The 13,172-nt window shown below is 35.9% G+C and overlaps 1 protein-coding gene across 19 annotated transcripts in view; it reads right to left on the minus strand.

Moving 5' to 3' along the window:
• The window catches only part of LOC110004421 (T-lymphocyte surface antigen Ly-9), a 38,728-nt gene that overhangs the window by 19,058 nt on the left and 6,498 nt on the right, over positions 1-13,172 (minus strand). For 9 of the 19 annotated variants that reach the window (XM_065952176.1, XM_065952174.1, XM_065952182.1 and 6 more), the window contains exons 6-20: positions 6,616-6,777; positions 6,147-6,272; positions 5,884-6,044; positions 5,654-5,741; positions 4,108-4,269; positions 3,639-3,764; positions 3,376-3,536; positions 3,146-3,233; positions 2,903-3,007; positions 2,216-2,260; positions 2,041-2,094; positions 1,809-1,883; positions 788-841; positions 613-666; positions 368-442 (exon numbers count right to left, since the gene is read on the minus strand). In XM_065952176.1, coding sequence (XP_065808248.1) covers positions 368-442; positions 613-666; positions 788-841; positions 1,809-1,883; positions 2,041-2,094; positions 2,216-2,260; positions 2,903-3,007; positions 3,146-3,233; positions 3,376-3,536; positions 3,639-3,764; positions 4,108-4,269; positions 5,654-5,741; positions 5,884-6,044; positions 6,147-6,272; positions 6,616-6,777 — 1,536 coding nt within the window. Of the gene's footprint in view, positions 1-367; positions 443-612; positions 667-787; positions 842-1,808; positions 1,884-2,040; positions 2,095-2,215; positions 2,261-2,902; positions 3,008-3,145; positions 3,234-3,375; positions 3,537-3,638; positions 3,765-4,107; positions 4,270-5,653; positions 5,742-5,883; positions 6,045-6,146; positions 6,273-6,615; positions 6,778-7,286; positions 7,526-13,172 lie in introns of those variants that run through there. The other 10 variants (XM_065952186.1, XM_065952190.1, XM_065952189.1 and 7 more) reach the window with 6 other exon arrangements.

The following is a 13,172-nucleotide window of genomic DNA, read 5'->3' on the forward strand; positions in this document are numbered from 1 at the left end:
CTGATGAGAGAAATACAACATTACTGAAAATATTTGAAATACACACAATATAATCTGGCTTCTTACCAGTTCTGCGTTTGTCAATGAGATATGCTGCAACCCCAAGAACCTCTAGAGGAAATACTAGAGTTCAGGTACCTGAACTATATACTCAGGTACTGTTCTTATATTCAGTATTATCTATAGTACATTATTGTATTTTTTTATTTAAATGATGTAAATATGTTTGATCTGTTTTTAACTTCTATTTTTATTTTTTATAAGTATATTCCCATCCCCTGTTTTCTGGAGCTGCTGTAATGCACAAATTTCCCCCACGGGGGATCAATAAAGTTTATCTTTATCTTTATAGTATTATTTCACTCACCAGCTCCATTGCAGATACTTTGGAGCGGAATAGAATCTGAAGGCTCGTTGGATGCCCTTTGCTCCTCTGGGATCACTGTTGAAAACAATTTAAATAAAATAAATGATAAAGACAATTTCTCCGTGACAGAAAGCTCTAGTTCAAAGCTCTAGTTTAAAGGATAAACAAAGCTTTTCTGTTCCTATGCGTCTCTTTCTACAACAGTTTTAAAACCTTATACATTTTGTTAAACAACGTTTACACACCAGATCCATTGCTGAGAGAATCTGAGTCCTGAGTGGTTGGTGGTACATGGACCTCTGAAACAACAAATACAAAATAAATGTAAGAAAACATCTCTCACAAAATGCAGGTTGTAGTAGTAGAAATGTTCAAAGATCCGACTGTCACAGTTTTTAATATCTTTCACATTTGACTCACCTATAACGTTGTTGTCTTCTTCCTTGGTGGGTACGAATCCATATGAACCTCTCGCTATCAAATAAATCACAAAGGAATCATTGAACATGATATCACTTTACTTCTGTTCAAACAATTCATCAAAGAAATCCTGTTACAAGTCAAAAGTATTGTAGTAACACCATCACCTAGTTCACCAGTTAATAACCACAAATAGTTCATCTGCATTTTACAATGATGTATAAATGATGTTTTTTTAAAGCTAAGAATAAAAAGATCTAAAAAGGAGACTTTGAATTTTGTGTCACTGTCGACTCGTCTTGGACTTATTTCTTGTATCTCCTCATGTATTGGATCAAATCTCATTCCGACTGTCTTCACAGACTGGTATACTGCTACTATGTTTGTATGTGATATATATATATATATATATTTATATTTCACAGAGCACAGCTGAGAAGAAAATAAAATGATTCATGTGGATAACAGATTGAATATCTTGTTGGTTATCTCTGTTCCTGTATTCAAGATAAACAAATATAAATCCATCATTATTCATTACTAAAGATGTTTGTTAAGCGTTTTCCCGCCTATTTTATGAAGTGAAAGCAGAAAGAATCCACTGGAACTCCTTAAATAAAGACGGATGTCACATAACTGACGAGAGAAATACAACATTACTGAAAATATTTGAAATACACACAATATAATCTGGCTTCTTACCAGTTCTGCGTTTGTCAATGAGATATGCTGCAACCCCAAAAACCTCTAGAGGAAATACTAGAGTTCAGGTACCTGAACTATATACTGAGGTACTGTTCTTATATTCAGTATTATCTATAGTACATTATTGTATTTCTTTACATTATTGTATTTTTTTATTTAAATGATGTAAATATGTTTGATCTGTTTTTAACTTCTATTTTTATTTTTTATAAGTATATTCCCATCTCCTGTTTTCTGGAGCTGCTGTAATGCACAAATTTCCCCCACGGGGGATCAATAAAGTTTATCTTTATCTTTATAGTATTATTTCACTCACCAGCTCCATTGCAGACACTTTGGAGCGGAATAGAATCTGAAGGCTCGTTGGATGCCCTTTGCTCCTCTGGGATCACTGTTAAAAACAATTTAAATAAAATAAATGATAAAGACAATTTCTCCGTGACAGAAAGCTCTAGTTTAAAGGATAAACAAAGCTTTTCTGTTCCTATGCGTCTCTTTCTACAACAGTTTTAAAACCTTATACATTTTGTTAAACAACGTTTACACACCAGATCCATTGCTGAGAGAATCTGAGTCCTGAGTGGTTGGTGGTACATGGACCTCTGAAACAACAAATACAAAATAAATGTAAGAAAACATCTCTCACAAAATGCAGGTTGTAGTAGTAGAAATGTTCAAAGATCCGACTGTCACAGTTTTTAATATCTTTCACATTTGACTCACCAACGTTGTTGTCTTCTTCCTTGGTGGGTACGGATTTATATGAACCTATCAAATAAAACACAAAGGAATCATTGAACATGATATCACTTTACTTCTGTTCAAACAATTCATCAAAGAAATCCTGTTATAAGTCAAAAGTATTGTAGTAACACCATCACCTAGTTCATCAGTTAATAACCACAAATAGTTCATCTGCATTTTACAATGATGTATAAATGATGTTTTTTTAAAGCTAAGAATAAAAAGATCTAAAAAGGAGACTTTGAATTTTGTGTCACTGTCGACTCGTCTTGGACTTATTTCTTGTATCTCCTCATGTATTGGATCAAATCTCATTCCGACTGTCTTCACAGACTGGTATACTGCTACTATGTTTGTATGTGATATATATATATATTTATATTTCACAGAGCACAGCTGAGAAGAAAATAGAATGATTCATGTGGATAACAGATTGAATATCTTGTTGGTTATCTCTGTTCCTGTATTCAAGATAAACAAATATAAATCCATCATTATTCATTACTAAAGATGTTTGTTAAGCGTTTTCCCGCCTATTTTATGAAGTGAAAGCAGAAAGAATCCACTGGAACTCCTTAAATAAAGACGGATGTCACATAACTGACGAGAGAAATACAACATTACTGAAAATATTTGAAATACACACAATATAATCTGGCTTCTTACCAGTTCTGCATTTGTAGATGAGATATGCTGCAACCCCAATTAACCCAAGAACCCCTACTGCCGCTGCTGTTAGCCAGCGGTTTCTTACCAAGTGGACATTTTCTGCTAAAAAAAGAAGAATGAATAAATAAAACATGAAATGTATGTGTATGCTGTTAGATAATGCAGAGTGATGTTTAAAAAAGCTATAAAACCATATAAACGGTGTAAATGAGGTTGATATTTGTTGGTGTGGCAGCTCACCTTTGAGTAAGGGGTTTGTCATGATATCACTGGTTTTGTTGTTGACTGGGTTGACAAATATACAACGGTAACTCTGCTCCTTCATCTCCTAGAAATTGAGTGAAAGATAATCACAAACACAGATTTTCAGGACATAAAACTGAATAGTTAAAAAAAGGTCATGAATGATGGATTTGGAGTGATCCCACTCATCGGCTCAGGCTGACTGGAGTGTTGTTGGTTTTTCATACCTTTGTTATGGTCAACACCTTGCCTGACGGTCCCTCTGCTTCATCTAGAAGCCACTTACAGTCGACGGGTTCTGATTCTATCGTGTTGCCTTCACAGGTCAGATTACAGGCGGTCATCTCAGTGTTACATGATTTGGAGATGGAGGGTTTAGGGACATGAGCTGATACAACAAAGAACAAAGAAAACAGACCTTGTTGCTCTCAGTCTGAAAATCTAAAAACTTCTTTACTGACCAAAATTAATTTAAAGTTCAGTCACTCACAGATGACGATGAGATGAGTTGAGTCGAGGTATTTGTTGTTGATCTCAGGTTTGCAGATTCCACTGTCGGTTTTAGTCAGTCCTGTGATTGTCAGCGCCCCGGTCAAAAGATTCAGCTTGCAGCGACCTATAATCATCAAACCATTAAATAAAACTAAACTTTAGGGTCGCTAAACATGCTGAGTAAAAATAATTTGAAACATAATGAATGTACACCAGTGATAAGTGGAAACAAATGAAAGCAGCACCTGGACTTAAAAAATGGACTTAAATGGATGCATCTCCCCCTCTTATTCTAATGGTCTGCCCATGAAAGCCTTTTTATAGAATGTCATCCATTCATTCAGCACAAAGTAGGGGTCTAATTATAAATACCTTCAAACAAAACAAACCTAAAAACCTTCACTTGGATTAAGGTTCTTGTTGTGTTTTCAGGTGTAGATAAACTTATTTAGTGTAAGTGAAATTACCTTTGAACTTAAGACAATTTGTCTCATTTCCATACACTTCATACCACTCTGCAATGATGTCCTCTCCATGTTTCCATTGAATGCTTGTGATGGGAGGAGACGGAGACTGAAGAGGTGGCGTGAGGACAATGTCATCACCTTCTGCACCATACACTGTTTCAACTGCAAAACAAAAAAAGACAACGTCAAACACAAGTTATCTTTAAATTACACGTTTCAATGTCTTTTATATTCTGTTCTGTCTTATACCAATCCAATTTTCTGTCCTGATCCTGAAATATACAACACTATTATTACGCAATAGACTAAAACTAGTGCTGGAATCTTTCTAAATACATATTCAAGTACTTCCCTTGAGGTTTACATGATTAATAACTTTTTGAAATAACTTCATAGCTAACCTTTTACTGAAACAAGACGCGTTTGGATCGTCGTGTAGTGACGCAGTTTAAATTAAGTGTTGTATGCGTAAATAAGTAAATAACAAGGTTGCCTATTCATTTCTGACTGTACATAACTATTAAAGATTGCAATATAGATTTGAAATATAGATTCAAAATCGTAAAAAAACGACATATAAAGTAATTTAAACTCACGCGCGTTGACTGGGCGCGAAATCCAGGAAAACAGGAAGAGAGAAAAAATGTGCAGTTGTTGCATCTTCTCTTCAGGTAATTAAAACAGAATAATAAGTCGCGTCAACGCTAATATTTAATGTTTTGAGTATCTTACAACTTTTAATTTCACAAATAGTATCTAAACCACGAAGAAGCGACGACGTCCAACCCAAGTGTTGAAAACGAAACTAAGTTTAACCTAAATGTAAATCTAACCCAACCATTTCCGGTTACACCCAAGCAGACTAGTGATGTGAAAAGCAGTTCTTTTCAGTGTACTGAATCAGTAGAATCAGTTCAGAAAAGTGATTCGTTCAAATGATTCGTTCACTGAATCGTTCAGTACTTCTCTGCAGCTCTGTCTGTGAATCAGAATTTAATAAACTGAAACACGGCCGAACGTTTAGTTCTGCTCGCGATCGTACTGAGAACAGCCGGTGGTGAATAATAAACCAATGAGCTGAGAATTTAGTTGGATAAAGCTACAGTTTACAAACTGAAAGCTGCTAAAACAATCACATTTATTTCCCCCGACCGTTCTGTTCATTACGTTCAGTACACAAATCACTGACTGACTGACTGAGAGAGAGAGGAGGCGGAGCTCTCGTTCAGTTAAACACTGACTGAATGTGAAGGAGCGAGACTGCGAGTCACCAGCCTCAGTCGCACGCACGCACGCACGCACACACACACACACACACACTTTCCTGACTGAAACACAGTCAGCTGAGTGAAATTAAGTTGGATATAAAAGCTGTTTGTAAACTGACAGCAGATATAAAAAGCACAAACATTTTCGCGACACCTAAATGTTAAATAATATATTTTCTACTTCCTCAATTTTGGAGACATGAGAGGGAAAAAAAAAAAGCTATAAAACCATATAAACGGTGTAAATGAGGTTGATATTTGTTGGTGTGGCAGCTCACCTTTGAGTAAGGGGTTTGTCATGATATCACTGGTTTTGTTGCCGACTGGGTTGACAAATATACAACGGTAACTCTGCTCCTTCATCTCCTAGAAATTGAGTGAAAGACAATCACGAACACAGATTTTCAGGACATAAAACTGAATAGTTAAAAAAAGGTCATGAATGATGGATTTGGAGTGATCCCACTCATCGGCTCAGGCTGACTGGAGTGTTGTTGGTTTTTCATACCTTTGTTATGGTCAACACCTTGCCTGAAGGTCCCTCTGCATCATCTAGAAGCCACTTACAGTCGACGGGTTCTGATTCTATCGTGTTGCCTTCACAGGTCAGATTACAGGCGGTCATCTCAGTGTTACATGATTTGGAGATGGAGGGTTTAGGGACATGAGCTGATACAACAAAGAACAAAGAAAACAGACCTTGTTGCTCTCAGTCTGAAAATCTAAAAACTTCTTTACTGACCAAAATTAATTTAAAGTTCAGTCACCCACAGATGACGATGAGATGAGTTGAGTCGAGGTATTTGTTGTTGATCTCAGGGTTGTAGATTCCACTGTCGGTTTTAGTCAGTCCTGTGATTGTCAGCGCCCCGGTCAAAAGACTCAGCTTGCAGCGACCTATAATCATCAAACCATTAAATAAAACTAAACTTTAGGGTCGCTAAACATGCTGAGTAAAAATAATTTGAAACATAATGAATGAACACCAGTGATAAGTGGAAACAAATGAAAGCAGCACCTGGACTTAAAAAATGGACTTAAATGGATGCATCTCCCCCTCTTATTCTAATGGTCTGCCCATGAAAGCCTTTTTATAGAATGTCATCCATTCATTCAGCACAAAGTAGGGGTCTAATTATAAATACCTTCAAACAAAACAAACCTAAAAACCTTCACTTGGATTAAGGTTCTTGTTGTGTTTTCAGGTGTAGATAAACTTATTTAGTGTAAGTGAAATTACCTTTGAACTTAAGACAATTTGTCTCATTTCCATGCCCTTGATACCACTCTGCAATGATGTCCTCTCCATGTTTCCATTGAATGCTTGTGATGGGAGGAGACGGAGACTGAAGAGGTGGCGTGAGGACAATGTCATCACCTTCTGCACCATACACTGTTTCAACTGCAAAACAAAAAAAGACAACGTCAAACACAAGTTATCTTTAAATTACACGTTTCAATGTCTTTTATATTCTGTTCTGTCTTATACCAATCCAATTTTCTGTCCTGATCCTGAAATATACAACACAGTGAGAAATGTGTAAATTATGACCGTGGACTATTATTACGCAATAGACTAAAACCAAAATGGTATCAACATTTAGTGCTGGAATCTTTCTAAATACATATTCAAGTACTTCCCTTGAGATTTACATGATTAATAACTTTTTGAAATAACTTCATACTATTATAGCTAACCTTTTACTGCTGTACATATATTTGAATGAAACAAGACGTGTTTGGATCGTCGTGTAGTGACGCAGTTTAAATTAAGTGTTGTATGCGTAAATAAGTAAATAACAAGGTTGCCTATTCATTTCTGACTGTACATAACTATTAAAGATTGCAATATAGATTTGAAATATAGATTCAAATCGTAAAAAAACGACATATAAAGTAATTTAAACTCACGCGCGTTGACTGGGTGCGAAATCCAAAACAGGACGAGAGAAAAAACCAACATGTGCAGTTGTTGCATCTTCTCTTCAGGTAATAAAAACAGAATAATAAGTCGCGTCAACGCTAATATTGAATGTTTTGAGTATCTTACAACTTTTAATTTCACAAATAGTATCTAAACCACGAAGAAGCGACGACGTCCAACCCAAGTGTTGAAAACGAAACTAAGTTTAACCTAAATGTAAATCTAACCCAACCCTTTCCGGTTACACCTAAGCAGACTAGTGATGTGAAAAGCAGTTCTTTTCAGTGTACTGAATCAGTAGAATCAGTTCAGTAAAGTGATTCGTTCAAATGATTCGTTCACTGAATCGTTCAGTACTTCTCTGCAGCTCTGTCTGTGAATCAGAATTTAATAAACTGAAACACGGCCGAACGTTTAGTTCTGCTCGCGATCGTACTGAGAACAGCCGGTGGTGAATAATAAACCAATGAGCTGAGAATTTAGTTGGATAAAGTTACAGTTTACAAACTGAAAGCTGCTAAAACAATCACATTTATTTCCCCCGACCGTTCTGTTCATTACGTTCAGTACACAAATCACTGACTGACTGACTGAGAGAGAGAGGAGGCGGAGCTCTCGTTCAGTTAAACACTGACTGAATGTGAAGGAGCGAGACTGCGAGTCACCAGCCTCAGTCACACACGCACGCACACACACGCACACACACACGCGCGCACACACACTTTCCTGACTGAAACACAGTCAGCTGAGTGAAATTAAGTTGGATATAAAAGCTGTTTGTAAACTGACAGCAGATATGAAAAGCACATACATTTTCGCGACACCTAAATGTTAAATAATATATTTTCTACTTCCTCAATTTTGGAGACATGAGAGGGAGAAGTAGGGGCGGGCTTTAGAGACACAGAGCTCTCGACCGACTCCGTCCTGTTGGTTCAGTCAGTACGTATCACTGACATGAAAGGAGAGGGAGGGCGGGCTTTGAGAGACTCTTACTAGAGAGAGATACGAGACGGGAGAGAGGAGAGCGCAACTGAATTTGAGAAATGAACGACTCTTTTCAGGAAGTGATTCAGTTCAGTTCGTTCACCCAGATGATTCGTTCGTTCATGGACGACACATCACTAGAGCAGACACCACTATGACGTCTAATGATGATGTTAATGCTTAGCTTTCGTTTTTGTTGAGAAAAAAAGAAGCTTAAACAATCTTATTTATCCATATTAATAATATTTTGAATTTAAATTTGAATTATTGAATTACATTTCAAGGTTCCTCCACCTTTACATCGTGGTAATTCATTTATGGTCTCTCAATTATCTGTAGTATTATAGGCTACAAATTGTTTCCAAAAATCAAAACTTTGTTTCCCAAGATAATGAAAGGCTCACTAAAAATAAAGACCTTATATCTCAATCCCCATCTAAAATAATTAAAAACATAAAATGACTTTAAAATAAAAGAAACTCTCGAAATAAATACTGATTAATTACTCTCAACATAGTAAGACACTCTTAAATGAGTATCTCTAAGGAAGCTGAAAAGGTCCACAATGGACAAATTCTTCTTTTAAGCAATGACAGATGACCTTTCTATTCAAGGCTAAATTCCCCAAAACAGAACCTTCTCATGGCTTCATAACACAAGAACCAAGCATTATTGCACCCATAAATCTTAATAATTTTATTGTCTTTGTTCTCATGATTTTACAAATATGATACTTCTGCAATTCAACTTTAACTGTGCAACACAATGGCATCATGGACTGTTAAACTCAACATCCCAAGGGACGTCTGTGACTCCAGGGAGCTGTGAATCCTGCAGACCGAGGGCTTTTATTTGATCTTTTTTAAAGTGTCATATAAGGAGTGTTATGAAACGAGCTTTAATCTTGAGTGTTACATTTATCATCGTTCACCTCGGGGGCGTTTCTTTGTCCGCAGGATTCAATAGCAGCTTAGACATGGGTTTTTCAACACGGACGTAACAGGCGGCTACAGTCAGAGTTACAAATAAGTTGTAAACAATACTGAAGAGTGAACAGTGATACTATATATTAAATCATAAAGAAATCAAACTCAGAAATCTAGTTGGGAGTTGAAATCATACTTATGCTTCTAGATGACAAAAAAATATAATAAAAAAAGAAGTGCTTGTAGCTTAAATATTTCTTTGCTGCACAAGTGTCTTAAACCTGTGCTCCCTTTGATGACCAGAGCGACAACAAAAAGTCCTTCAACTTGAAAAGTTTTAGCATTCAGGAAACAACATTGCCACAAATAAAGAACAAACAATTGCAAATGAATAAGACACATTTCCTCTTTTGATCTCAATTTTGATTTATTCATAAAAATAAATCTAGCTGTTTGGAATGTAATACAAAGCAAGAAATATCTGTTTTTAACAAACGACTTGCACATTCAGTCTTTCAAACAATCTACAACACTTGAGATACTGATAATTGATTTCTCAGAGTTTCAGTGCAAACAAACACGACTGTAGCTGCAGCATGAAATCACACACATTATTCTCCAAGTCCCAAATCCATACAGCACAGGTTTTCTGCAAAGTTTGTTCAAGAATCTAAAAACGTCACCTCAATTAAGTCTGCAGCCGTTTTAAAAAGGGTTTAATTTGGAGTGTTCTTGACAAAGAAAAGGTCACAAAGAAGCTGCAGAAGCTGCTCATGTGGGGGAAATAATAAATTTAAAAAGTGTTAAAAACAAACATGATGAATCCATCGCTCTGTTAGAGTACTTTCTGGAAGCCTGGCGTTGCACATGTTATTGTAAAGTGGTGACGTGTTTTTATTGCTAAATCGTTGAAAAACAGTATTTAAAACATACTGAATAGAAATAGTGTTCAGTTTGGACTTGGGACACATTGTAACAGATCACATTGTAACAGATCTCAAACATAAATTAGTAACCATCTACAAAGACTTAAATATGCTAACTCAATATATACAAGACAGGATCATAATTTAAAGAAAAGAGAAAAGCAAACAATCCTCATTCTACCAATGAAACCTCAGTAGCTAAAAACATAAAAAAAAACTATTTACATTCAATTCATGGAATTGCCTTATAGACTGTCTATAAAGATGGCACATTATTATTAACTGTGTTAGTAGACTTCTACATCATAGAAAAACATAGGAAGTATTTCTTTCCAGTTGATGAGAGATGAGAGATTGAACAATCGTTTGCATGATTTTTCTGTTTCACTAATTTAAAGCAGGTGTGGTAGAAAAACACCAAACTGATTCATGTTAATGAAGGGATTCAAAAAAGGAAACATTAAACATTCAGTGTGTCGACCATCTTTACCAGCAGTCCATAAAAAAGAACTGACAGTTTTTTCATAGTAGCTGTATGATGCCCTCTAGTGGTCAACAGTGAAACTACAGTAGCAGATAGAAGATAAATACTGTGGGGGAAATACAGCTGGGGGTAGCATGTTTTCACTTTGCAATACATTTTTTTGGGAGCAGAAAATACATGAATGATCTTTTATAATTTAAATAGGTTGTCTTCTTCCCTTTATGAAAATATGTCACGCTGTTGTGGCGACTAAAATGCCTCCCTCGTGGAACACAGATATTTAATTTCTTTACCTCAAAAATATACAATTCTTCTTTTTGGCATGCTAGCATCTAAAAAGTGTTTACCTTACAAAATCTAAAAACAATCCTAATAAATATATATATATTTTTTACATTATTAAATGCCTGTAAGTGCAACAAACTCTGGAATACTCTGCCAATAATAATGTTCCTGCGGTTGGAAAAATAGATGCTATTTAAGACTTTTGAAAATCTGTTTTTGTTTTGTTTTTCTGAAGTTTAAATGACAAATGCAGCTGCAGATACATACTAAAGATTCAAAAGGGCTTTGGCTTTTCAAAGTGACTTAAGGTGTTGGCCTTTGGTGCAAAATAAAACATTGACTAAGACCTGATAAATATTCAAGTTGCAACAGGGATCTGATTTACATTGCGCCCTCGGAGGAGGCTGATTGTTTGTCTCAGTTCTTTTTTGCACCATTCAAGTTTAGAAACAGTCACTTTAAGGGACGAAGCACCTGGAGCTTGTTTCTGTTGCTACAAAAAACAAGTAATAATTCATGTTCTACATTGTAAAAAGGCAGTTAATAAATGCTATGAAATGTTGAGGTTTGGTGGTGATATCAAAATTTAAAGGAATCACAAAGATATCAAAACAGTCCCTTTTCTTTGTTTCAGCCACAATCTGACCAAAACACTCACTGAGGATGATTTAAAATGAGTAACTTCAGGAGTCAGATCAGTTGGAATAAAACCTGCAGATGTTTTTTGCTGATGATAATCTGTTGTAAGGAGCACTGATAGTCTAGCAGTTATGTCGTGACTCGTGAGGTCTATGTACAGAGGGCTAACGTCCCATAAACTACTAAAAGAAGAAAATATATTCACTCATCATGTTAAAAACAGCTGTCAGAAAGCCCTGCATGATGTTGATATTTGAACGAGTCAGTTTGCATAAAGAGCAGATCACTGCCTGTGAGGTTTGCGTTAGAAGGAGCACAAGTCTTTTTTATCCCAAAAGAGGAAGAAGTGGAAGTGTGCAAGATTTATAAATAACTTGATGTTTCAGCTCAACACAAAGGTCACTTATTGAATGTGTTTGTCTTGAAACAGTGGCAGATGTGTTCTAAGACCTTTCAAAGTACTTCGTGTCACCCTTTGCCTTCTTCATATGAACAACTACCCTACATCTGATAACTACATTTTGACCACACTCTTACAATCATGTTGCACTGGACTAGAGCAGCAGGACACTCCTATGACTCTGTGCTCCTGAAACACATAAAGTGACTTTGAAATGTTGAAGGTGTGACCAAACAGCAGCTATTTGTTTACATGTCCCTCCTTCATCGTTGTGATCCCTGAACAGGAAGACTTTACAGACACACTGCATGAAGTACTAATGAAACATCAGAGATAAAAAGAACATCCTGAAACTTGGTCTTGCAGGAGTAGTCATCTGTCTACACATTCACACGTCTTGACTGTAACATCTTGACATAGAGCAGACTCTTATTATTTTAGTTACAGAACAAAAGAACTGAAAATACTTTAGTGTTCGTCGAGATCTCCTGCATCATCTGCTTCCTGTTCAGCTGCTGGTGGCTCTTGGTTGGTTTGTTCTTGGTCGGGTGGCTTCGTTGCCAGGTCACCTGTCAAAGGATGAAAAAAAAAAAAATCACATCTAAAGGCAGAACAGTCTGATTTTTTTCTTCTAACCTCAATAAAAAAACTGAACAGATGCAGTAAACACTGGTCTCTTTCTCTTTTCATACATCTCTCATTTGTGCTTTAAACTAAATAGAGATCACACCAAATAAAAACCTAAATGCCCGATGTTAGTTAGTTCTTATTTAAATGTGCCAAATGTGTCCAACATGGGACTCCAACACAGCTGTTAAATAAATCCAGCTTTCTAGTGATGTATGTAAATACAAACAGACAAATAATACTGTAACGTAGGATTATCAGATGATAGAGACACAGGGTTGTTTTTATTCTATTTTATTGATTATAGATCAAATAAAGCTTATTTTAGGGGTTATGTACGACATAGTGTTAAACTCAGTGTTTCCTACATATACATGATAAGATAATATAATCCTTTATTGATCCGCAGTGGGGAAATTCAAGTGCTGCAGCAGTAAAAGACAACAGGAAAATAAAAATATATAGGAATAAATACAAATAAAGATAAAAGTACTATGTATTTACAACTATTATAAGCAAGATGAAGACAGACTTAGGCGGGCCGCCCAAGTAATTATTATAATTACACATAATTATATATTATAATACTAAAAATCTAT

This window comes from Labrus bergylta, chromosome 24 (assembly GCF_963930695.1).
Source record: "Labrus bergylta chromosome 24, fLabBer1.1, whole genome shotgun sequence".
In the NCBI taxonomy this organism is placed as follows: domain Eukaryota; kingdom Metazoa; phylum Chordata; class Actinopteri; order Labriformes; family Labridae; genus Labrus; species Labrus bergylta.